Source organism: Tympanuchus pallidicinctus, unplaced genomic scaffold, assembly GCF_026119805.1.
Source record: "Tympanuchus pallidicinctus isolate F22 unplaced genomic scaffold, pur_lepc_1.0 scaffold7, whole genome shotgun sequence".
NCBI classification, from domain to species: Eukaryota; Metazoa; Chordata; class Aves; order Galliformes; family Phasianidae; genus Tympanuchus; species Tympanuchus pallidicinctus.
In genome coordinates, this window is record NW_026294791.1 from 10,595,771 (window position 1) to 10,622,756 (window position 26,986).

The 26,986-nt window shown below is 40.7% G+C and overlaps 1 protein-coding gene across 1 annotated transcript in view; it reads left to right on the forward strand.

Annotated features, from left to right (window-relative positions):
- The first annotated feature begins 4,630 nt into the window (after positions 1 to 4,630).
- ST6GALNAC5 (ST6 N-acetylgalactosaminide alpha-2,6-sialyltransferase 5) overlaps positions 4,631 to 26,986 on the forward strand; it is a 64,919-nt gene continuing 42,563 nt past the window's right edge. Inside the window, exons 1-2 of the mRNA XM_052666083.1 lie at positions 4,631 to 4,852; positions 5,401 to 5,631. Coding sequence (XP_052522043.1) covers positions 4,787 to 4,852; positions 5,401 to 5,631 — 297 coding nt within the window. The 5' untranslated portion in view covers positions 4,631 to 4,786. The remainder of the gene's footprint in view (positions 4,853 to 5,400; positions 5,632 to 26,986) is intronic.

A 26,986-nucleotide genomic window follows, 5' to 3' on the forward strand; every position in this document is an offset into this window, starting at 1 on the left:
AATGTGATTAGATCAATGCAGCATTTTATGTGTTCTTAAAGTAGATGGGTCATCTCGGTTGAGCTAGACAGATTGTTTCTGAAGTATTCAATATCTTTATTTATGTTTCCAAGATGGAGGATAAAACAAAGAAATAGGAAAGAAAAAAACCAGCAGATTCAGCAGATCTTATCTTGCTATTTTCCCCTTTCTGTTTTCATTTGCACTTCTATTTCTATGCAATATTTCATTTTTTTTATCCATCTATCACAGTTTGCTTCTGTCAGAACTTCAAAGGCAGCTTGCTTTCATAAAGGAGGGACAGTATTGACTGAGCTGTATTATTGTTTCTACCTTTTTTTTGACCAATCCTCAATGCATATTTCTAGTTTTGGAAAGCATTTCATGAATCACTGGGCAGTTTGAAAAATCTATACTGTAAGCTCATTTCTTTGCTGGCTGCTGAATATTTTCCATTGGTTGTGTTTGCGATGCAAAAATGCAGCCCTTCCTCTCAGGAAAAAGAAGTTAAAATTTCATATATACATAAATAATAAAACAACATCTGGAGGTGATATCCATGTGATTTATTTCATTTCCTATGTACTTGTGACTGCCCCTTTGTCCATTAATCCACACAAACTTTCAGCATCTTGCAACCTCCTTAGCACCTTCAGGCTCATTTTCCTAGCTAGTCAGTCAAACAGGGCTCACTTCTCCCCCCTTGAAATGTGGCACTCAAAGCTATTTCCCAAATGTCACTGGCTTGAGGCCCAGGAGAAGCAATATTCTGTTCTACTCTAGTGATCAGGGTTTAAGCTCATATCTCATGAGCCTACAGAGCTGGAAGTGGGAGCTTTGTACTTGCTAGTGAGCTCCTTGCCCCAGCAAGCAGAGGGATAAAAGATGTATAGGAGTTAATTTCAGTGGGGCCAGGATTTTCCTCTCGAAGAGGCAGATCCAAGGCTTCACAGACAACAGAATACAGTGGAAATGACAAAGTGGTGCAACTTTTAATAGAGTCGCTTTTAGATTAATTTTATATTTTTAACAAATATTTTCTCACGCTTAGCCATGTACAGAATCTTAGTAACTCAGATTCTTAATTTCAGAGGCACAAAGTGGTTCTGATCCAATCAACCTCCCCCCTCCAATCTATTTTAAGCACTTCCAGCACCAATATCTTTCTGAAAAACATCTTCATACACGTTGCATGATGGGAATGTATTAAAGTGCTTTCAGCACTCCTGCCAAGTAATATGCTGAACTCACCTAGAGTTTAACTACTTATATCACACCAGATCCGTCTTTTTCTCAGTCTTTTCTGAAGGATGGGAGATAAACAGAAACACCATTTTCTTTCTCCCTTTAAAGCTGGGCATAGAGCCAAATTATTTTGTCATTTTTTTCTTTGCAGGAAAGCAGACACTGCCATTAACGAGTCACAGAACAATCAAACATTTAAGACTGTCTGGGCTTTCATTCCAAGAAGGGCTGAAAAGTAGCTGCAGTTTGGAGGCATGCTGTATACCCACCTACAACCTTCAAGTGGGTGGAAAGGAGAGAGGGACAGCAGAGTCCAGAGCTGGAGACTGCTGGAGTCACATAGATGGCAGCCAGGGCGCTCAGGAGAAACATCCTGGAACACAACATCAGGGTCATCAGCAGAAATTCCAGTCTTTGCTCTTGTCCTAACTTGTACATATTTTGGCAGCCAGTTGATGAGAAGCTATGGAAGGCATGGATGATGAGTTTCAAATATTCATTCCAGGCCACCCATAATGTGGAAAACATGCTTAGAATTCTGCATGATATTAAGGTGAAGTTTATGCTTTGTTGTATTTTTAATGAGAAATCAGTCATTGTTTCTTTAAAAGGATGTTTTATGTCTCTACGAGGAAATCTACACAGGGAAATACATACACTCTATCTATACAGATGTTGTCCAATATCTAGATGTATACTATATCTGCACAGGGAAATCTCAGGAGTACAAGCTAAACAACATGTGATACAGGGATAGATATTTCATTCATCCCAGCAGCTCAGGGAAAGTTACTGTTTGAGCAGTATTATTGAGCAATTGGTGAAAGAGCTCTCTTGCTCCAAGTAAGCTGCCAGTTTTGAGAAGTTTGTCTCTATCTGCATCACTACTTCTTACATGGATTTCTCACACTGCATGGATTTTTATTTGTCATTAGTATCTTAGTTTCTCCCGAAGCTGCCACAAGCAGATTTTCATTTCATGTGACTCTTCTGTCAGCATGCAGCTACAGAAAGGTGGCAATGACCAGGGTCAACTGGGGAGGGGACAGCCCAGTCCCTTCCATGCAGATGGGAAGTTCTCTTCAGTCAGGCTTTGTTGAAAAATCTACAAAGTGACCTTGCCACTTCTTTTTCCTCCTGGGTTAGGAAAAGCAGCTGTTGTTTTATTCTGTCCTTACCCCTAGCTCTTAGGTAGGAAGAGAATTACACGGATGGTGACATAACCACCACTGTGAAGAGTGGTATCTTTGTGTAAAGAACACAGTCTTTGCCTGTGCTTTGTATCCTACTGAGTGTCAAACCATGGAGAAACATGACAGCCAAAAGTGACAAACAAAACTGTTGATGGATGAGAAAAAGCACCTGCAGTGCCTTGGGTATACAGGACTACAGCAAAGTGTTGACCAGCCAGAAATCCAGCTCAGTATTGGCTGCACATTGAAAATAAATTGCTTTAAGTGGGAAGTCAGATGCACTTTAACATACCTTTTTCATTGACTTGTTTACAAGTTGATTAAATGCTTGTGCGTTCGGCCTGTGCTCTTCTACTCCTCTCAAGTCTAACTGTTGGCTGTTCAGATGCTTACCTGCACATGCATGTGCATTCAAATACTACTAAAATGCAAGCCTCCCAATAGCTAAAACTATTAATTCATAGGAATTTAAAATTAAATGGCTGGGCTGTTTTCCAGATGATTTCTAAAGTTCCCATGCTTACACATAAATGCCTCCCTAGGATTTACATTACGCTACTGTATTTGTTTCAGTGTGCATTTGACTGCCAAGAATGCTGCCTGTGACCATCACAGCAATCTAATTAAATATCTGAGCAGCAGAAAGCTGGACATTATTCAAGTCCAGCTCAGCATTACATCAGAAAACTTAGTTTGTCTCCTTTATCAGAAGCTTTTTGAATCAGTCTCTTCTACCCAAACCCACAAGTTTAATGACTTTGGTTGGACATATAGTGGGTAACAGATGTCTAACATGACACGTTAGCCATCGGAGCCATGAACCGAAATCATAAAAATGACGCTTCAGTTTGGCACGGCAAAATATATTAGAAGGGTCAGTCACTACCAACCTGCTTGCTGATAGTTGAGAAACAGCACTGCAAAATGCATGAGCTGCCTCTTGCAGTCTATAGCAGGAAGCCTTGGAGAGCCACAGATAATTTGCTTTCAATGATTCATCAGCTTGGCCCTTTGTTTCACTAATTTGAGTGTCAAGTGCAACCACATAATAACGAATTACCAAGACCTGATAAGATTCTTCTTATATTGCTTCGTTTGTCTTAACAACTGGTGCATTGAAACCAAACCCACCAACTGAATAAATAGCAAGGGTGCGTGCGATGAGGACATTCTTCCTTGAAATGATAAAGCATGTTTACCACCTTATCCACTGATGTACCCATACGTTCTTCTTCCTTTTCATTTTCTTAAAGGGCGGTAAATGCTGCGCTCTGTGCCAGTGCTCGAGATGGTATTTGTTTCACTGTTAGTCCCCCAATGAATTAGTGAAGATAAAAAATGGATTTCAATGACAATTTCAGCCTTGAGAAAGCTGCTATTGTGCCCATGGTTGAGTTAGCCTGCTGATCGTTTTCTCCTTAATGTAATCTTTAATGTTATATAGCTATAGGTTAGATGTGAAGGCATATATTAGAACTATTATTTCCATGAGTAATTTCAAGAGAAATATCGTCATGATTAGGGGATAGATTATTTTTTTAAATGCTACGCTGTCATTTTAATAACTTCATAAGAAATCAACCTTAAAACGGCTTGTTTTGAAGGAGCACGTCCTAATATACAGAACTGTCAGAGTAAGAGATCTGTGTAATTTGAGGTCCCTTCATAAAGTTTTTACGTCTGAACCATCAGCACGGAGAAGGAAACATTAAAAGAAAAAAAAAAAAAAAAAACAACCAAAAAAAAACTTTGGAAGGCCGCTTGTAAAAGAAGGGGGAGAAATGCCCACCTTCGGCCACTGCAAAGATGGCACGGGGAGCAAAACAAAAAAATAGAGTGGAGCTTCTATCAAAAGCCTTCTATATCGCTTTGGAGAAGGGTTGCACGAAGGAGGGCGGCGTTAGCGCCGCACAAGGAGTTGAGGGCGTCGATTTTTTTTACGAACGCGAATTTCAAGCGCTGCCTGAACGCCGCCGGCTTCAGCCAGTACAGCCAGCGGGGAAGAGCCACGGATTCTCCACGGGGGAAAACCCGGAGCGGCTCCACGTGAGGGTCGCGCCGCGGGGCTCCCCGCTGGCCGGCAGCCGGGGCCGCGTGCCCGCCGTGTGCCCTCCGCGTGCCCGTCGGCGGCGGAGCAGCGCGCCCGAGGGGCGGCAGAAGTTAACTTCCACCTGCCCTAAAGCCGCCGCCGCGCCGCCGGGAGGAGGCGGAGGAGGAGGCGGAGGCAGGCGGGGCGGCCGAGGACCCGGCTCTGGCAGAGCTCCGAGGGTCCGGCCGGCTGTAATTCCCCCCTAATCCCCTGCACGGCGGCGCTTCCCCGGCCGAGCCATGGCCGCGGCTCCCCCGCCATGCCGAGCCTAGCAGGGAGCGGGCGGAGCGGCGCCCGGGAGGCGCACAAAATGAAGACCCTGATGGTGAGTGCGGCGCTGGCACGGCACGGCTCGGCCCGGCGACGGGAGGAGAAGAGCGGCGCGGGGCTGCCCCGGGTTGGGCGCACGCGCTCCCGCCTGCCCCGGCCGCGTCCTCGCGGCTCTCCGGGGTGCGGGAAGGCGAGCGCGAGCCGGGCGGCGGCAGCGAACTTTCCGCATGCTTTCTTTTATTCGTGTTGCTCGGGGTTTGGGGATTTTGTGTGCGCGTCGTGAGAAACGGATGGGAAACCGAGCTGCGTAAAGGACGAGGCTGTGGAGATGAGGGAACAGGGAGGAGGGAGGAGTGCGTGCCCGTGCCCGGCACTCGTTGAAATGCATGGGTGAGGTGTCCGGAGGGAGACGGGGCAGGAAGGAGAGGTGTGGGGGAGCCGGAGGAGCTGGGCTGAGGGGTGGGCGGGGGGTGGCAGTGCGTGGACGAGGGGGGTCCCGAATCTCCGGCGCACTTTTGCCGGGGCTCCTGCGGCGTGAAACTTGGGGAGCGGTGCCGGCCGCTGTCCCCGGGGCTCTCAGCCGCCTCTCTCTGCCCCCCGCAGCGCCACGGGCTGGCCGTCTGCTTGGCGCTCACCACCATGTGCACCAGCTTGTTGCTCATGTACGGCGGCATCGGAGGCGGCGGCGGGGGCCACCCGGAGCCTCGGCGGCGGCAGCAGCAGCAGCAGGTGGCGGCGGTGCCCAGCCGCCCGCCGGCAAGCGGCCAGCACCGGCCGGCACTCCCCGTCGGGGCCGGACTCCTGGAGGGTTACATCAGCGTCCTGGAGCACAAGGTGAGCCGCCGCCGCGGGGTCCGTGCTTTCCTTGTGGGGTCCGGCGCTGCCTCGGCCTCCCACGGGGAACCCCGACCCCGTACCGCGGAGCTCACCTTCCTCCCGGCTGTGCTGTGCTCGGGGTGCTCTGCAGCCTGGCTGCTGGGCTGCCTTCTGCAGCCTTCTGTTACCGACCCCTGGCCCTGTGTCTGGCCCAATGGTTGGGCATCTGTGAGGTGTTGGTTTTCTCCTCCCTTAGCCCAGCAGGAGATACCGTTTTGCTTCTGGTGCTGAACGCTGGGGTTCTGCTTCCTCTAGCATCAAGGAAGGGTTAAAGTAAGTTTAGCTACTCAAAGGAAAGTCGATGGGTAGGTGTTTATTCTTAGCTCATTCAGTCTTGGGAAACCGAAGAGAACTGTATTTCCTGTACAAATGACCTTTTCATCCTTCTGAGAAGCAGAAGTTGTCAGCCATGGTTTCTGTTCCAGAAATTGGGACACCTCTAATGGTGAACAAAATGATGTCCCTCCCCTTGATGCAGAAATTACAAGGCTGGGTTGTCAGACTGCGGTATCCATTCACTGAAGGTAGGCATAAGGAGCTTTGATAGCTCAGAGGACAGACCTAGTGACAGTGAGGAGGGTGGCACATCCAGTGAAGAGGTACTTGATATTCAATAATTTTATCAGAAGGCAGATTTCTCTGCCACTTACTCAGTGTTCAGTTTCTTGCTTTTCGAGTTCCGAGGATCCTTCCCTACTGAACTCCCAGGTAACATTTAGTATGCAAGGTTTCAAGTAGTAAGGACGAGAAAACCGAGCAAAGATTCCCAACTTTCTCATGTTGTGACATCGAGACTGATATCTTTCTTAAGGATGTGTTGTCAAACAGGTTACTGGCCTCAGTTTAGAGGTACTGTGTGAGGATTAGTGACCTTGATATACATGGATTTTTATTGTTCCTTCTGGCTTCAACTTTCTATGCAGGAGTTACCTGTAGTGCACTTAACACAGGAAAAATAGCTCCTGATGGTCCCTTCAAGGTGTTTTTTGCTTTCTTACATGGTTCTTTGAAAGTTCTCAGAGGTGATGTCTGCTGGCTGTAGAAAAAGTAAGTTTGGCCGTGGGGCTTCCTAATGAGTGTATGCCAATGGTGTGTTTCTCTGCAATTCTTTTGTCCTTCCTGAACATGAGCATCGTGATGTGGTGTGGGTATGTGTGCACGTGATGTTTGTAAGCAGTGATCATTGTAAAGGCATCTGTGGGGCTTTTTAAGCCGTCCATGTGCTTAGCCAATGGTTCTCCTGTCTCTGAAACATTCCTCATTAAAATATATTTAAAATTAGTCTTCTATGTGTATTACCTTTCAAGGTAGTTTTAATGTTTTTCTGTGTCTTGGGACAAGCTGCTCCTCTGACTTTCCAATATATTGTAGTATGTCTAAACCCATAGATACTCCATTTCTAAATTTTGTTTCATGTCGCTCATATCTCACAGTCATAATCTGCTGAAGTTTTAATAACTTTCCCACATAAGTTCTCTGGTTTAAAAAAAAAAAAATTACGTAGTCCCTGATGTGTTCCTGGCATGCTTTGTCTTATTTTAATGCGTAAGATCGTGCAGGGAGCTGTGCCACTGTGGTACGCAAAGCAGTGAGGACTCTGCATTACCACGGGGAGATGATAGACAAGAGCAGAGCTCAGATTTGACTCTTAACAAATGTAGCTATTTTGGTAATTTAAAAGACCCAGATATTTAACGTGGATTTAGAATTCCAGAATACCTCAATTCTGGCAGAATGAAAAATGGAGAAATCAAAAATCACAGGCATTAATAGCTTGGAAAAAGAAGGGAGCAGGATTAGTGATGATGAGAGAAGGGGGAAGAGAGAGTTTGCAAGAAATGAAAAAGGGTGAACAGTTTTCAGAGAAGGTGCTCTTGGGGTGGGACACCTGAGACTGCAGTGCAGACAGCTTGGATAACAATCATTGGACTTCGTGTTGGACTTTCATGTCCAACACAAAGTGAGAGCAAATGAAGGGACTGGAGAGATTTAAGGAACGTTAGGAGAACTGCAAGAAGAGCGTATGATAAACCTCAGTGTCTGTGGGGAGGATGTGATACTTTAGATAGCAGGTCTGGAAGGAGATAAAAAGTGCTTGATGTATGGCAATATACAGGCTTGGTAAGGAGAGGAGAATGACTTCAGCAATAGTATGTGTTATTTTGATGGCAAAGAGATAACAGTGTAAAATCACAACGGATGGTAGATTTTTCATAAAACAGCTGCATTAGTTTCCTGTATAAATCTTTGTACTGTCTGTCAAGGAGCTGAATGACCATTGTACAAAGTTCATCTTCTGTGTGTGTGCATGTACTCTTGACTGTTGGCAGTAGTAGAGTAAATGTTGAACTCAGATCTAGGAGCTAAAACATGTCCACAACGTTAGAATGAATTTTTCTGGTTCCCATAGTGTGCTTTAATAGGACAACCTAGTTCAGTGTCTGTAGTGTTACACCTCTTTGGTTGTGTTTAATGAGAGTTAAGAATGCACACTGAAGCTATATGCTAAGTGGTAGTTATTAATCGAGAATTGCAGCATGAATGTTGTCACATACAGAGGCCGTGTTATACAGTCATATAGACATTTCTCTTCAGGGAAAATAATTAACTATTGTTCATCTCATTGTACATCACAAATTACTTATGTCTGTCACTACTGGCAGTACAGCTCATTTAGTAGTGATCACATACAGAGACCGTTTCCCAGAAAATCAAAGTACTTAGTGAAGTACCAATGACTTTAAAATATAGCTTCCAATACTGGAATTAGCAGTTATTTGCCTCTTCTTATTGCACATTCAGTGAGAACTGGAGTTTCTCATCTGTCCTGCCAAGATAAGCAGGCAGTCTGAGAATATGACTAAAATACAGAAAATTCTTTCTATGGGCTTGAAGAGCCTTTCTGCAGGAGTCTCTTATCACTTAGTCAGATTTGTAATGGCTTGTTCTGTAGTGTTTTGTCTTTATGATTTTTGTAAGCCTCGTTCCCTGAATGGAAGAGCAGAGATCAGAATCCATTTTGCAGCCTCTTGTTGCTTAGGACTGCAAACTTTGTTTTTGTTAAATTGAACTCTTAAGAACGTTTAAAACAGCACCAGGTTCAGAGATGGGTTCTTGGCATCTCACCACAGCATGTCGCAGTCCAAGAGCAGCTCACGATCACTACTGATGGATGATTGAAATGGATCAATGATACTTTTTCTTAGTAATATCCTAATGCTTATGTCCTAAAAACTCTCTTATTTGGAGAAGAAAGCATGGTTTGCTGATGGCTGCTGTTGAGGGGTCAAGGACTGCAGCAGATGAAGCAGCTGCCCTTGTAGTTGGAATAGCTGTCACTGCCTGCAGAGGCGCTTTGGCAAAGTAGGATTGTTAAGCTTTTACATCTGCTGATGAAAGGACAAGAGTCCCAGACTGTCCAATGAGCATCTTTCATTAATTCTTTGAGTATGGTCCTAAAATTAAAGTTGTTTTGTCATTGGTGTCAAGGGAAGCAGAATTATGCTCTTCTGTGCGGGAATGGGGGTAACACTTTCTGCTGATTTACCACAGTGATGGCAAGAAATTACAGTTCTTTTATTTTTAAAGCAATTACTGCATACAAATAAGAGACTGTTAATGAAAGTAGGAAACATAGCATAATTCCAAAACTTGCAAGAAATAAGTATTTAACCATTCTATTACTGTTCTGAAATGAATATGAGAACAATTTCTGAGTAGTTAAAAAGCTTTTTACCCAGTATCGACTCAACAGTTGGTACTACGAATAAAATATGAGTTTGTCACATACATAATTAAATAATATTTCAAGCCATTTCGCTTCTTAGAAAATAAAAAAAAATCAAAATCAATCTCGTGGACAAAATATATGAGTTCCTAGAGCTATGCTTAAATGCCATAGCAGAGCATGAGAACCAACGTGATAATGAAAGAGATCACAATGTTTTCTTAATTTATGATAATGTGAATTATCATATGCAAAGAAATCTTTGTGATCCCTTCAAATTAATGCAGATCAGAGAATGGCATAGTTAATGTAGTCTTTGAGGAAGTCATTCTGCAAAGAGTTCTGTAGCTCCATAATTTCTGAGACACAAGAATGTGTTCTCAGATGAAAGTGGGAACTTTTTCCACTTAGAGTTGGGGGAAAATCTTGATGTGTTTTATGTTCATTTAGATAGAAGCAGTTTGGAATTTGAATTTTACCTAAATAGTTAAACTGCTGACGTTTTGGGGTTGAAGTTTGAGGGGGTTCATTAAACCAATTTTCACAATTACCCTATGTGGAGATGGCAGGGAAAGAGATTTTTAGTTTCTTTGAAATGAATTTTGCACAAAATTGTGAGATGTCTTAGGACAAAACAGCTCCTCGTTCCTGAGGTGAGACCAAACCCCCTGAGTTAAGTCAAAGAATGCTTTTCATAATTTGATTACATGCTCTTATTTGCCTCTGATAGTCTTACCTGTAAAGGAAGGAGCTCAGGCTTTACAATTAATTATTTGATGGAGCTTTTATTTTTGAGAGAGATCCACAAGGGGGAGACTTCATTCTGAAATAACCTTCTTGAGGGACACATCTGTCATAAACGTGAACAAGGACTGAGGCCATAGAGCCCCTTGGGCAGTGTCCTCTTGGTTTCTTGGAGTGTTTGTTTTGAGGTAGGATACTTACCTTTCCTTCTCTGAAGCTGTAAGTTCATTAAAGCCTTCATAATGGAATAGACAAAGGATTACAATAGGAGGATGAGCTGAATATACAAGCATGCAGGGCAGAGACGATTACAATTTACTAGATGTACCCAGCATTTGAATAACTGCTATTTTTTGCTTTAAGTTTTCTGCTTTTGAACTGCTGTGTTAGCCTAATTTTTGCAGCCTAACAAATCAAAATACTGGATTCATTCATTCTGACAATCCTTGTCTGAAATCTTTAGCAGTGTGTATGTGCACTTAGTGTGCAGTACAGTGTACACAACAGTGATGGGAAATGATGGCACATTTTTCTGTTCTCCAAGTTGCTTGGCACTGCTGCAAAGAGCCAGTAGTCCTAGCTTGGCACTGTTCCTACTTGCAGTATTTTGAAATATTATTTATGTAGAGGCATCAGTTTCTTGAGCAGTTTATGCATCTTTTTAATTGAGTTTTTTGGAAGGGGGCATACTTTGTAGTTGTAACAATTTTTCTGCAGGATTCTGACTTTGGTGCTTGCTTGAGAGAGATGAAGAATGTTTGCTATCCGAGCGATAAAACAGAGCAATATTTTACAGTTCTGACTGTTGCCTAATTCTTTCTAAAGTAATACAACTGAAGATGGAATCTAGTAGAGGGGATGACTTCAGGTTGAGGTCTGTTGCTGGACAGAGATATCTGAAAGGAGTCATTCGGGTGCCTCTGATGTTTGATATCTAATACTGCTAGTTTTACATGAATTAATGTAATGCTGTGCATAACCTACCAGCCACAAACTAGCTGTGTTCAGGAAATAAAGCAGGGTAAATCACTGCCATTATACCAGGGACACAGAAAGTATTGGAGCTTGTACCAGGTGAAGATCTCATCCTGTGTAATTTGCAACTTTATCCCAGATTGTGATGTGGCTTTATGCTTTCATTCTAGCTGAAACAAAAAGATTATTTCAGAGACTGTATTACAAAATCTTGATGACTGATTTCAGTACAAGCATAGATAGTCAGTAGATGGTCAGATGAAGACAGTTAATGCAAAAATGTGTTTTAATTTTCTCACATTTTGAAAAAGTCAGTTCTCAGCAATTTCCAATGCCATGACATTGGCCATACTAGTTAGCTTCTTTTTGCAACTGATTAAGGCCAAGTTCTTACTTTTCTTCTTCATATAAGAAAAAATGCAGAATCATGGAGATGTTTTTATTTATTTTGTATGTCTTGTTTTTACTTGGTTCTGAATTACAGATTTTAATCTGAATCATGAAAAGTGAAGGCCGAGTAAATACACTGTTCCCTGCTGTATCCTATATATATATCCTATATATATGTATCCTATATATATATGCATCATGCTGTAATAAGTGCAGAGGGCCTGTTTCCTCTGTCTCCTTCCCTATCACCTGTTGTGGAAGTGAAAAATTTCCTCATTTCATGTATATGCAAAATACTTCTGGACAGGGAATTGGTGACAGTCTGCTAGGGAGATTTGTGCATCTCTCATGAGAAAAACAGTAATTTTTTTTCCTTTCATTTTCATCATTAATTTCAATGACCACATTTATATTTCCAGTACGTGCTGAAGTATATTATATTTGATAACCATTTGATTTTACCATATTATCCACTTCTTGCACACCAACTTTCACTGTGAGTGTTTTAGGCTATTTTCATCTTCCTAGAAAGACAAAGTGTTCTTTTGAAGGGTTTTAATCCTTAGTGGAAGCAAGTCTGAACTAAATGAGATTTTCAATGACAGGAAATGTAATTTTTGTTCAGAACTGATGGATATCTCTCAATAGAGTTCCTTAAGTTTCCCCTTTCTGCTTGCCCTGGGGCATATGTGGATATTGAGTGTCATCCTAACTATGTGATATCTTCAGAACAATAGGCTGCAAGTAGTTTCCTTTTCTCTGTGACCTTCTTTATTCATTTAACCTGTATTGCTCAGCAATGCTCTGTATGCACATCCTTGATGCTGAGGTGGCATTGATACTGAAGAACTCTGTGTATTAATTTAACTTCTAATTAGGGCAATTATGATCAAATCAGCAGTCGTTCAGTGCTGATATAAGCAGATGTGACAGCACAAAAGCCACTTTGAAGGTGAGATGAAGCATCATGATGCCTCACCTCATCCTGTTTTGCCTCACCCCTAAGCAATCTCATCACTCTTTCGCTCCAGCCATCACAGCTAGAAGTGTTCAGACCAGGTTAATTACTGAAATCTGCTCTCAGCTGGAAAAGCAAATATTTTCGGTTTAGACACTGATATTAATTATTCTTTGTTGTCACTCTAAAAATATCCAAATAAAGTTAAAAATAAGACACTTAAAACATGGAAGGGGACAAATCAAAGCTGTAACATCTACCTTCAGAGAGTCTCTTTGCAATGGAAGAGTGTAAAATGCAGATGTGAAGCTCTGAGGTGCCCCCAGTGGTGTTCTATAAAAGACAGAGTTGGGCTCAAAATTGTATTACATTCCTGCAGGAAATGCACATCAGAACTGAGGTTTGGCAAATCTGGCCGTGCTGTTAGTGCCTGGGCTGTACTCATGGGGGTACCAGTGTACATTAAGTACAGTAATAAACACTGGATTTTTACTGCAATGCTGTAAGAAAACTTCGGAAGAAGAACAGATTATCTTACAACATTGAGGGGGCAAATTAAAAGATTAGTAGAGTGTGGGGTTTTTTCCCCCCCAAAATGCAAAATGTTTGTTGTTCAAAACAAGGGATCAGTAATGAATGTATGTGGCATACAGGCAGTGTAGATCAGCTTTTCTTAATTTGGATTTAATAATCTGGACTGTTGTAATGCAGAGCAAGAATATATAAATATGTGCTTCATCCTCTAATAGAACACATTAAGACTTAATTGCAGCTGTGGAAAAAGTTCCATTACAGAATGGATGACTTGGTAAGACATAACCTGGAAAAGAGGAGGAAGATATTTCTCACTATACAGTCTGTGCAATTGTAATATACATTTTTATTTAGCAAGTATTATATATTTGTTTTGGTATGTTATTAGCCTCCTTAGACACTGCCTTGGCATTAATATTGCAGAAACAAAATATTCTGTAAAGTTTATTCTGTCAGACAGTATTAAATTAGAGTATATCTTGCCCTCAGCTATAGCAGGTCATAAGAGTAGATGTAATGACACTCAGCAGAGCACCAGTCTAAGGCTTATCTCTAAGGAAAAGAAAAAATCCAACAGTGAAAGTTTGTACGAATGTACATCTGTATCAAGCTTTGTACACAGGAAAGTTAAAGGAACGGTGTTTATGCTTACAAAATGGCTCATTGAAAAACAGACTTCAGGAGACTGCGTTTATCACCAAGCACATGCTGTTGGCCAGTTCACCTGCATGGAATTTAATACCTTTTGTTCCATTTTGAGATGGCAGGACAGGTCTAGCAGATAGTGACACGATAGTAAATTCAAGCTTGTTATGGTCTAAACTTCGTTGCCTGCATTGCATTCTCTGTGGACAGACATCTTTATTCTGTATCATTGAAATTCACCCGTGTGACTTGCACAAAATGTAAGCATCTGAGGAAGTACATAACTGAGGCAACTGATAGGAAGGTGGCACATCATTATGGGGTAATAAAGTGAGATGTAGAGATTCCCAAAGCTAGAGCAGGCTGGGTCAGTAAGTCTGCATAGTGTAGTTGGAGACAGGCTTGTTAGCTCGAGTTTGAAATCAGATTTGTCTGTACCTGAGCAAATAAGTGCTGACCTTTGGCAGCTGTGTCTCTTCTGGAGCTGGGCTGTGCTGCTCTGTGCAGTCAGGGTCAGGACGGGCTGAGGCTGTGTGGGGTGTCCTGGGAACAGGTTTACAGACATATCCAAAACATTTCTGAACAATTCTCAGGTGCGGTGCCTGGGACTGTAACTGCATTTGCTATATTAGCTGTTCCTTAACTTTAGCCATGCAAACAAGAACCATTTTGTATTTTGCATGGATTGAATATTTGATCAGAAATATGTTTAAAAAACATGATGTTCAAAACCTGTAAATAGTCCTTATGAGAAATCTTCTGGTTGTCTATGTGGAGGCACTGCTCTCCCAACCTTTGGAACATGGAAGCTTCCAGGCAGTATGTGCTGTTGTACAACTCGTGCTGTCCCTTCCCTGCACCAGTGTAGCTTACGGTATGCCTTTCTTGGGTCAGTCCTTGAGATACTTGGCTAAATTTCATCCCTGGAGATTAGAATAATGACAAATGTGCTCCTAAATTTTGTTGCTCTCCACTTTATTCCTAATGCTACTATAAAAGGGCTAGTTCTACATATCTCAGCATATTGGTTGACTCTAAAATAGGAACATAAAATCGAAAAATACAGCCAGTGGTTTGGCTGCAGCTGTCAGAGTGATGAGGAATTAATACTGCCTGTCCTTCCTCAGTCCTGTGCCTGGATATTTGTAGGTGGACTCCTTTTCTAAAAAATCAAAGCAAACCAAAGCTCTTTATATTTTATTGAGATAGTCTCTTTCTTAACGCTTATATTCTTTAAAATAATCATTATTACTGATGACTCCCCGAAATACGTTTTACTGATTAAAAACCTACAGCAAAATCACTGCTACTTCCATTCATTCATCTACTTGTGTATGCTCTTTGTAACGCTGCTCTGGATTTCTGTCTGTTTTCAATGCTGATTCGTGAGTCTGTAGTCTGAGTCAGTTGGTTACAATATTGTTCATGTTATCCATGAGAACCACCTCCAACGTGAATGGGACTGTGAAATAACCGGTCCTTCAGTAAGGGCTTCCCCATCTTGCTGAGTGCCAGCTGACATGATGTCTAAGCATATGTCTGTATGGGATTTTGCCAGCAGACGAGAGCGTGCTTTGCCCTCCCTTTGAGCCGCTTGAAGATGCATCGGCTCTGCTCTGGCAGCTGAATGGCTGCAGTGAGCACGTTGCTAAGCCAGAACTAATAAGCTTGACTGGAAGGAAGGGTCTGCTGGACTCAGCACATATTAAAGTGTGGCTGTGTGGCTTGCACATAGAGCTTCTGTGCGTCCTACAGCCTTGACCTACAGGCAGAGCATGGTCTGTTGTACAACAGCCTAATAGGATAGATGACATTGTGAGTCAGGTTTTCAAACTGATGTGAGACCCTGAGTTAGGTTCACAGAGCACTACTTACTCATCTAAGTCTCCACTGAGGAAAATTTTGCTGTTTTCACTGGATGTGTACTTGTCAAAGGAACGACTTTAACTGTGTAACTATAGGAAATGGTGTTTGAAAATCAGGTAAAGATTTTTCTGTTTCTCTGTGTGTAGTCATTTCTCTACACACGGACAGGGCATCTCATTTGCAACGTGTTTTCTGGTGTTCCTACTATACATATTTGGAAATGCTGACAACTGCACCTTAATTTCAATTAGTGAAGAATTTCTGAGCACAATAGGATATTTAATCATGTCTTCACTGTCTAACATAAGACTGCTGAGCCTTAACGTTACTCTTCCTGTTGCTAATTTTCATATTCATAGATTTAATTTTGACTTCGCTTTTAATTTTTATGAGTAGCCAAAAGCTATGTTTTTTGAAAAGTAGAATTGAAAACTAGAGCTAAATTCTTCCTCTTCCCTGAATCTGCTTTATGTCTCAGTAGCAGCACAGAGAAAGCACCAGAGCTAGTTACAGATATGCTGAGTATTCGTTCTCAGTGGCAGTGTTGGTGTGTCCCTGATGGTTTGAGGGCATAAATGAGGTACTTTGTGCAGCTGGTAGATGTGGAGGAGGGATATCAGGGCCAGGAGGGTATCTCCAGTATTAATGTGTCTGATTTCTGCCAGCACAGTGATCCCTTTTGATCTGCAGCAATTTGTGCAATACAGAGCAGCTTTCAGGGTATCTTTAATTATGCCTGTCGACATTTTGGCCTGGAAAGTGAAATGAGGCTTTAGAATCACCTCTCACTCCCAGCTGTGTTGATTTGAAACTTTGCACAGCTTGTTACCCAGCTGCAAGCGCAAGGCTCCTAATTCTGCTCCTGTGAAAGACAATGAATGCATCACACCTTGGGCTTCAGCAGAAGGTGCAGCTGGCTCTCAGTCTTTGTGTCAGAGCTCACCAGGTGGGATATATATGTATCTGCATATAACCTGTACTAACACATATCTTTAGATCAAGACTAGATTTGAGGCAATTCACAGGACCCAAAAGCTTTTCAGGTTTTGTGTTGATATGGCGTACAGCAGTTCTGCTGTGTTAGGAGAGCTATAAAAACAGGGCTTACACTAAAAACACTGGCAGAGATGTAATGCTCATATTGGTGCTCTCAGGTGTATGTAGGTGGAAACATGCACCAGCTTCATTAAATCTTCTCAGAAATGACTTTTTATAGCTATACCTCTTCCTAGGGATATTTTTCAGTGTGTTGTGAATATGACACCTCTTATTTGTAATGTGAAAAAAAAAATGTTTAAAAATGATTATTAGTGTCTTAACATTTGAACTATGATAGTTATGATGGTTATTTGTCACTCAGTAGCTAATTACAAAAGAAGATTTATTCCACTTGAAGGTGCAGGAGGTGACTTCATCTGTGTCATAAAAAGTCCAGGGACTTTGTTACTTAAATCCTCCAAAGTTTAAAATTGAGTGTATTGCTCACAGGAGGTGCATGAAAACCTTGTGGCTGAGATCAGAGGTGGAAACTAAGGACAGCTGTGACAGTCAGTGTGTAAGCCAGTTTAGCAACAATTGCTGTCCCATTGCCTCTTGACTGTGGATGATTAGCTGCATCTGCTTGTCTTCTTTACAGGAATTGCTTTTTGTGTACCAGTCTGTGCAGAGCACTGAGACTTTGAAATTCAAAACAAGTAATCTTAAAAATAAAAAAAAATAAAAAAAATAAAACTAATTCCTTTTTGTTTCCCTTGGAAAACAAATACATGTGTCTTTTTTCTTGTTGTTTTGTTTCATATTTTACATCAGTAAAAGTACTGACAATTACATTACACTGTGTTTATTAAAGCTGTGCTCCTACCCAGTAATACACGTAAGACATCTTATACTGCCTTAAGGATTAAGTTAAGCTCCTTTGTCAAGCCTGCTGGTATGGCACGACTGTTAATCTGTAACTGTCAGGCTCTGGTTAGATCCTTCTTTAGACTGAGGCCATGGCTAAGTGCAAAAAAAATTAAGACGAATCAACTCTCCTAATATTTACGCCTCCGTATTTTTGTACAGAGCGATCAATCAGTAGAAAGAGAAGCTGTGTTAGGCATACGTGTTTCTATAAGAAGCTTGCATTTCAAGCCCTTATTTAGCAGCATCGTAATTTGCTTTGTGTTTATGCTTGTGAAATATGGAGACAAAGGTGACAGTGTTCAAAATACTAAATTCGTGAAAATAAGATGTGCTATGGGTGAAAGCTCACTGAAAGGAGGACAAGGGAAACTGTGCAAACCCGCATTCCTAATTAAAATTCTATTGAGTTGTCTACAGTGTGTTCATGTTTTATTACATCAGTAATTACTCTTACATTTTCTTTTCAAATTACAACATTAAGTCACCAAAAAAATTAGAAATGTGCTGTAGTTGCAGCATATCTAGACTTAAATGAGAGTGTATGAAAAGAGTATGAAGCTGGAAGTTAAGCAAGGTATAAAACTGGTTCTAAGTAGTCACACTGCTGTGTTGTAAGGATTGAATGTTTAGATTTCGCTGTGAATTTATGTACTGTAGTGTTGTGTTAGCCAAAACTTACAAGAGGAATTTTTAAAGTAATTATCTCAAAATAGCCTAATAGTGCAATTTGTACACATGATCCTTAAAAGATGTACTGCAGTCATCCAATGGTGTGGTACAGGTTGAATGTTGAAGCATTTGCTGAAATTACTACAGATAGACTTTTAAGCTTGGTAGCTGCCTAAATAGGATTTTGCTAATCAGGCTACGTTTTTAGAATTAATAGTAAAAGAAACCTCAACAAGTGAGAATTTTTTGTGTCATTCTCCTTCAAATACAGTTTCCAGTGGCTATTTTTGTATTTCACACACATGCAGCTTTCCCATTTTCCGAAACAAGAGGTTCTGTCCCTGAACTCATTAAATAATAATACTTTGTACTTGTATCGCCTTCCTTCTGAGGATCTCCAAGTGCCATAGAAACGTTAAATGGAAACTTCTGCTTTAAAGTATGGGAGTATTAATTCCTTATTACTTAGGGGGATAGTGAAACATAAAAAAGTTCAAACCATAGTTTTGACCTTTGAGTGTCCAGATAGGAATTTCAGAGAGGAGTTTGGAAAGTGCTCAAGTATTGAAAACTGAGGGGACTCAACCTCAGAATAGGTCCACCGTAATCATGTGAGACAACTGACTGTCATGCTTGACTTGAAACTGAAATTTCAGACGTTGTTCTATATAGAGAGAATGAGAATATATACAGCGGATTGGAAGACTTATGCACCTGAAAATGGATTCAAGGTACCTGTTCTACCTGAGAACGGCCCGACTGAAAAGTACTGAAGTGAAATTCCAGTGCAGATTTCTTTTGGTCAGGATCATGGTGGAGGATGGCTTAGTCCAGGCAACCAATAACAGAAGAGAAAGCAATTGTAGTCTTGAGCTGGGGACGACTGCAATGAGTTATGAGTTCCAGTTTCAGAAACTGTTGAAGTATGTGTTTTAAAAAGTTTTGCTGCATGAATTGAAGATTACGGTGTTGCTTTGTAATTTTCCAAAGAGGCCTCCCCATGTGTTTAATCAAATTAACTCCCTCAGCCCCCTCCAGCTCCTTCATTGTGTGTGGCTATGTCAGCTGTTCCAGGAAGCAGCACAACCTGCTCACTGCTGTGGTCAAGTGTGGACTTGAGCACAGGTTTAGATAGTAGCTGAACAAGGCTGTTGAAGACCCTGATTTTTGGTTTAGGCTTTCATATGCTGCCAAGGTGTTGTCTGTGTGATGCTGAGCCCTCACTCCACATTACTGCACGAGCATGTAAATGAATCATTTTCAGAGAATGTTGAGCCACATGTGTTTGGCAACAACTGTAGTGACTTTGGGCAGGTTAACTCTTGGAGCATGGTGTTTGATGTGTGCAGCACGGCTGCATGGTGTTTTGGGCTGTAATAAACTTCAATGGGGCATGCAAATATAGGCACTCTTGGTTCTTTGACTGAAGTCCTTTGGGAAGCAGCATATTCATCAGATCAATACCAGCTGTTTCTACAAAGTTTGTTAATGTCATACACCTTAAAAATATTTGGTATATATTTTATATTGTGGATTTGGGAACAATTATATGATGTTATATCAAGATACGTTATGTTTAATGATCAAATAAGTAAGTTTCAGTGTTGGGGAGAAGGGTTATGACAGCACATATCTCAGATTGTTAAACATTTGCTCTTTGCATGTTCAAGTAATCCTTTCATCTTTTGAAAGAAAAGCAAAATCTTGCACAACTGCAGAAGACCTACAAAGAAGGTGATTTGAAACATAGCTGAATATAAATACTATGATTGCATAAAGTACCTGACTGACAGTATTAGAGTGTGGAGTCTATCACAATCCTATGAAACAGGAACAATTTGGGAAGAACAGGAAAATTCTTGCAATATGCCTGTATAGATCTTCTTTAAGATCAAAATTAGAAGCAGTCTCTACATTGCAAGCTCAGTCCTTGACCTCTGTATGAATGCTAATCCAGAGTTTCCCAAGATGGAAATCTGGAGTTGCAGACAAATTGCTTTTGGAGTGCTTGTTGTTGTAAGTGAAAGTGGTAAAGGAGGCCATCCACCAAAGGCTCAGTGTTTAGATAGCCCTCAGTTTCCTGTGCCTAACGTTTGCAGGGTGTAAAGAGCAAGTACAATGGGTTACAAGTACAAGAATACAGATACGAAAAGTATAAGTATTCTCTACATAGCAGGGGTGAGATACTTGGTACAGAAACGTGGGATTTAGAGAGTATCATCTTCGGGGAAAAAAATTCAAATCTTTTCTCAGGCGTAACATTAAGCAGCTGAAGTCAAAGTGACCTCAGTTTTCTTTGCCTTGCGTGGATTAGGTGTAAATATTTTTCTCTTCCCTTTCTTGGGTGAAAACGAAGATAAGACAATTCTGATCTTCTAATTCAAAATAGGAATGTTGGAGGAGAGAATTTCAAGTAGTGAATTCTGTTATCATGGATAATAAAACTGCAATAAAAGCTTCTTTTACCGTGCTGCTTTCAGAGTAAAGGTGTATGAACCAGACCATTCTGATTAGATGCTGAAATACACATATTCCTGCCACAGCGTTGTAGCTTAGACTAGCTACACGACTCACAAATGGTGAACTCTGACAAATAATCCATCAAGTGATGTTGAGACTCTGTCAGGAAAGGCAGCCTCAAACAACTTTTTTTTTCCTTGTTGTAATCCATCACTTCTTGTGCACCTCTTAATGGTCACATATATACAGATTCTCATGTTACTTTCAATCTCTTTGTATTTCTTAGGAGAGCAGAAGCGTAGCATTGAATGGTTCCCATGTGCTGCTTTGCAGAGTGGGGAAGAGGCACACAAGGCCAGAAAACGCTGTGAATGAAATGTTGTTATTCAAAGAGCCCAGTCATGTTTCTGCTAAGACTTCGTGGAATTCTCCCCTGGAAATCAGCAGAAGCAGGGTCAGCACCTAAGTTTGCTGCCCAATTGATTGTTCTCAGCAAAGCTGCCGGTGCTGTGGACTCAGACCTGACAGCCCAGCATCAGCTGCTGGTCAACAGAGTGCCTCTCTTACAGTGGTGCATAGGCTATCTCCTAAGTCTGCTCTGAAGTGCTGAAATCTGCAGATTGATAAAATTTGAAGACAGAAGGGTAAATAGTCATGCGAAGTCCACTCCTCTGTCAGATTCATGCTGCTTAGGGAAAAGAGTGGAAGGCTGAAGAGTTGGGCTAATAAGTTTTAAGTCCCCAGTACTTCCTGAATCTTTCTAAACATGTTTGCTTGTAGATCTCATTATTAAAGGAGCTCAAGCAGTCAGAATGCTAGCAGCAGAAACTGCAGTGTTGGCACTGATACCGAACAGGGATGGGGAATATAACTGCTATTTTGAAACATTGCTTTAGGATTTCATATGATACAGTGTGGCAGCAGTAGAAAGTGGCATTTGTTTTTCTATTAACAGTTCTAGGTTTTATTAAAGTACAGATGTTGGCAGTGATGATTGCAGTATGTTGTTCTGATGCTAGCTGGATATCTGCACAATGATCATTTATATGGAGTTCCCCCTGTAGAGCTGATGTTTCACAGGGTATCCTCAGATGTGATGAAATCGGTACGGTTTTATGAGTGGTGCTAGGGTTATATTAATGAGGAGCACTCTGCCTTTTCTTGAAGCTCAAATCCCAGCAGTGCCCAAAAAGCCAGAATTACCTTTCATAGACCACTGACCTTTTGTCTTGATTATCTTTGTGAACTGGTGCTGACTTTCAGTTAATAGAACTTTGTAATTGGGGAGCTAAGAGGGCTAAAATAGAAGTGACAGGTTTTGCTGCTGGTTAGATGTTAATGTGAGTCCTGAATGCCTTTTAAATATGTTATTCCAAATCTCAGGAAATGGAGAAGAGCACTTGTATGAAAAAAAAAAAAAAAAAAAAAAAGGCTGGGAAAGCAAATAAAAGTATCATTTGTCTGACGAGTTCGAAGGTGTGTCACTCAACTTGAAACCAGAGATGTAGTTGGAGAAACCTTGTATGAATGCAGTGCCTTGCTATATTTCCATATGCTTTTACTATTTCAAGTATTCTATTTGTAAATAATACAACACTGAAGATGAGTTTAGGTTTAGTTGAGACAGATTGAAATAGCCAAATGCTTCTGGAATGGGACTGTCACTCTTGGATGCTGGGGAGAGTTAGAGCAGCTCCATGCTGTCCCCAGCTTTATTCTCTCCTATGTATCTCCTATGTATATTATCTCCTATGTATTAAAAGCAGCATTTAAAGAAGGCAAGTTATAATTTGGCTTTAGTGAGTGATGTTTTGCTTTCTCAATGAAATATGACTCCATGTAAGAACTTGTTTATTCAAGGCCATGCAAGAAATAGACTGCTACAAACAAGCCTTGCTGTTGTTCCTGGTGGTGAACTGATTGGCTCTGAGGGCAGTGCACACAGGACACAGTTATGCAATTTGGTGTTCATTTATGTCAACGTTATTCCTTTAAGCATTCTTGCAGAGCAGGCTCTGGGGTGCTGGGTGCTTTCAGACATAGGACAAGGAGACAGAGACAGTCCCATGCTATTGATTATTCCTTTAATGTGATATACTTGAGCACTTGCTAACTCTTCCTAAAGTGCTTTGAGCTCTTCAGGAGAAAAATGAGTCAATGTGATGACTCTCATTTTAAAGCTGAAAAATGAAATTCCAAGTGATAATTTCATTATAAGCTAGGCAGCCTGTGTGTCCATAATGATCCACAGGGCTACTTAGGCTGAAAGACAACCCATGCTGTTTGCTTGGGAGTTCTCTGTTTCTTGGCCGGCGGCTGACCAGGAGGATCATGAGCAGATGTGAATTCTTTTCATGTCTGTACCCACAGTTGCTGAACCTGATGCCTGTTTTGGTTGTTCAGTGAAAGGCAGCGAATTCTTGCTTGTTTAAGGAGACTGATTTACAGCCATGAAATAGGGTAATGAAATAAATGAGATGTTTTCATGTTTTCTGTCAAGGATTTTATACAAAGTTGCCTAACTGAATGTAGGCACTAAACCCAGGCAAAACATTCTTATTTCTAGGAAACTGGAGAACATCACAACCAAGCATCTGTGTTTTGCATGTGATTGCCTTATTTCTTTTTGTAGTTTTTATTTTACTCCATGTAACAGATCTAGCAGCAAAAGTAGCAGACATCCTTAACCTCCATTGACATTTAATCCAATGATGAATTCACCAGTTCTGAAGATCTCAGAGAAAGGGACACTAGGTTCAGTATTTTCTCCACAATGAAGTTTTTGGAGTGGCTCAGATGTGCCTGTTCTGGTTTGGTCTTCAGAATAGTTCATCTTGTTACTTGCTGTAAAAGTGAGAATGCATGAATAGATGGTGACAGGATGTGGGGCGGGATACAGATGAGATATGTAATTTATGTGCAGTTTGTGATACATGGTAAATCTGGTGTGCAGAAAGAAAAAGGTTGTGATTTGAAGTCCAGTGCTGAAAATATAAATCATCTTGATCATATTGCAGCTGTGTTTACCTCAAATTATTTGGTGATGCCAGTGCTGAAGTGGAACACAGTGCAACGTTTGTTTTGAAGACACAGATGTGAGATGCTTTTTTTTTTTTTTTTTTTTTTTTTTCTTCTTCAGTAAAGATTAAATCCTGTACTGGGAGGACAATAGGTTCAAAGGTGCCAATTGGATATTCTGTATCATCTCAGTGTGACTTTAGAAAAAAAATCTTTTCTGTGTCATTTTCTCATCTCATTACATCTCAGTGCAGTCTGTTGCTGTGCACTCGATTGGAATATACCATCAAGATACATAATGCTGAAAATCTCAGCTCTGAAGTCTGGTGAGACACATTTTCCCTTTTTACTTGTAGACAGCAATAATGAATATCTCTAATCTCATTAGTTTGAAAGAACCACCCCACAGCGCTAAGGTGCTTTAAAAAAGCAAGAAGCAGAGGAGACATGATTAAGTTTGTAGAAATAGGAAGGAAAATATTTCTTTGGAGGTAGCAGAACAGTTGCACTTGTTCAGTTTTTGCCTTCTGGAAGACTCTGCTTTTGAAAATTAATTTCCCCTGTCCTGCATGAGGGAGCTTAGTAGTTTGCATTACTGTATTCAGGATATAACTACTAAAAACCGTGTTGATGATTTTTACTGTTTGTAATTTGCCTTTCTGTCAATATTCTTTATGCTGTTTGTCTTCCCGCTCTCTGAGTGAAGTTTATGACTCCTGTTTTGTTTTTAGCTGAGCTGTTTGCGATTATTCTCAGGTATGTGTTGCTACTCACTATGGAGTCTGTCAGCTCTTCCTGGCCATGTTTAGCAAGTAGCATTATCATTTTACTCAAGCAGTTAAATTTGACTGATGAGTTCATCTATATAGTTTTTGCAAGAGTCTGTAAAATCCATTTATGTGATATTCTGATATAATTGCCTTTGCTTCTGTTAATGCTGTTTTCCAGAAGATTAAGCAAATGCTATAGAATCTAAGTTCCAGTTTTTGGGAGAAAAGTGATGATGATTTCAGTGTTTGGTTTAGATAGAAAACTAAGCTTGATGGGAGACAGACAAGAAGCAAGAAGTAAGAAATACATGTCAGATCAACTCTTCATGTATTTGTTATTTACCTGAGTAATTTTGCTCTCTGGTTTGTAGGTCCATGCCTTGTTTGTGGATGTCACAAGTCTTCTTACCTCTTTGTACTACACTTAAATGTCATCTTAAATTTGTTTCTCAGCCTGTTTTGTGGAAAACTTGGAAAAAGGCTAAAAGGTCAATCATATTTGTCTTAATCAAAATTATTTTCAGCAATTGTATTCTCACTCCTCAATAATTCTAATGGGACAGAACGTATTATGTGCACCCTAAAATCAATATGAAACTCAAAGTACTTACTATAGAATTGAGGGAAATATCCATTATTATTCATGTAGTGCCATGTCTGTTGTGTTAGCTGGGCAGTACAATTTATCAGATACAGTACACTGAGTCCCATTGAAATCAGTGAGAAGTGGATATTTGACTCTTCACCATGCTCATTCATTGTAATGCTTTGGTTATTTAGATCTGCTAAGCATTCATTACCAGAAATATGTTTTTGTGTGTACTGCAGTTACCCTTAAAACTGCAGATAAATTAGTACTTAGAATGAAATGACTTGCTGTAGGAGCATTTCGGATAGGTACATCTTGTGTCGTGTCTTCCCTTCCTGTCCCTCATTTTATATGTCCTCTCATTATATGTCCTGACCACATATATAAAGCATCCATGTGTTTATAGAGGGTTATGATGATGGGGTGGCCTGTGTGTACTGCCATAAGTTCATTCTACTGACTTTGAGTCTTACTGTAGGAAATAACTCAGTACTGCTGTAGGTAGTGAAGCAGCATTCCATAGGATTTAACAAGTGTCATCTAAGTGATTTGTGGTAGAAGGTACGGCAGAGCAGCAAACAGTTGGAAGGACAATCAGTAATGCTAGGGTTATATAGCATTAATGATTTTTAATACTTTCTTGAATTTAGCATGTCTGTGAGGTTATAGAAAACTAAATAATTACTTGAGGAATTAGTCTTAAACCTGCTTTTTCTCCTTGCCCATTTGCAAAGCCTTATCTTGACTCCTTGAAAAACTGTTGGCCTGTAGGGAGTTTAGTTGTTCACCTCCAGGTAGGCATGCATATGGATCCATATTCCTTGCTGTATCTCTTGTAGGATGATTCTCTAAAATTCAGTACTTTTCCAAGCTACCCACTCTTTCAGTAGCAGTGATATGTTCTGGAATGTTAATGACTGCTTCTTCCTCTGGGTTATCTTGGTTCTCAGCCTCAATGTCAGGTGGTCTGATGTGGTGAACATAACATTAGGCATTCCAGAAATGCAGACAGCACTTTCATCTTGTACTTTGTTAGAATTTATTAAATGAACATGGTTTGAATTGGATTCTGACATCCCGGAGTCAATACCAAATCCATCAGTGACTTCTAGGGGCTATCTTAAGGGGTAGTAATACTGAAATATATTCTGTGGTAGTTCTCCATTCTCTCTCTCTTTTTTTTTTTTTTTTAATCTTTCAGTATCTTGCCTTACTGAGATGTTTCCTTTAGTTTCATTTGCCAAGAACTTCTAATTATTGAGAACTAAAAGCCCCACTGTTCTCCTGACATACGTGCGTAAGTTCAGATGTTTGCACAGTGTAACAGTTGTATTGGTATTTTAGTTATGTATGTGATAGACATCATAGGCTTGTACTGGAGAAGAACAGATTCAGAACTAAAGGATGCTGCAGTTGGAATGAAAGGACTGAGTTGCAGTAGTTTGAGCTATAACAGAACTGGTATCTGTGGTAGAATGTGTTCCCACCAGACATCTATATATGGGGGTATGCATATTATGTGCAGTCGTATAATACATTATTGCAATTTGCACATGGAAACTATTTTGGTTCTTCTAAGATGAGAAAGCCTGAAATACAGAGGAACTTGTGCTGTGAATCTTAATGCTTTAGTACAGAGGTTCTTGAATTAAAAACTTAGCTTATTCATACAGCATGTACTCGCAGCTTCTAAGTGAATTGATTAAACACGGTGCACTGCCTGTTTCCCACTGTACCACCTGGCTGGCTGATGGGGGAGAGTGCTTGTCAGCACAGGAGTTGTGTTCCCTTTCACTGAAGGCTGCTTCTTTCAAAAGAATCCCATTTTGTTATCCACTGTACTTTCCAGTACTCTCCTTTAGACTTTATACATAAAGATTCACTTACTCTGTAAGTGTAGTGTTCTACTTTCTTAATAACAGTGTAACACTCTATGAAATTTCACACTTTTTTGCTTTTAGCCTTCTTTACTTTCTACCTTTCTAATTCCTTTTTGCATAGTCGGTCGTATTTTATGTTTTGCTTTACTTCTGCCTTTTAATTTTCTTAAATTGCACATATAT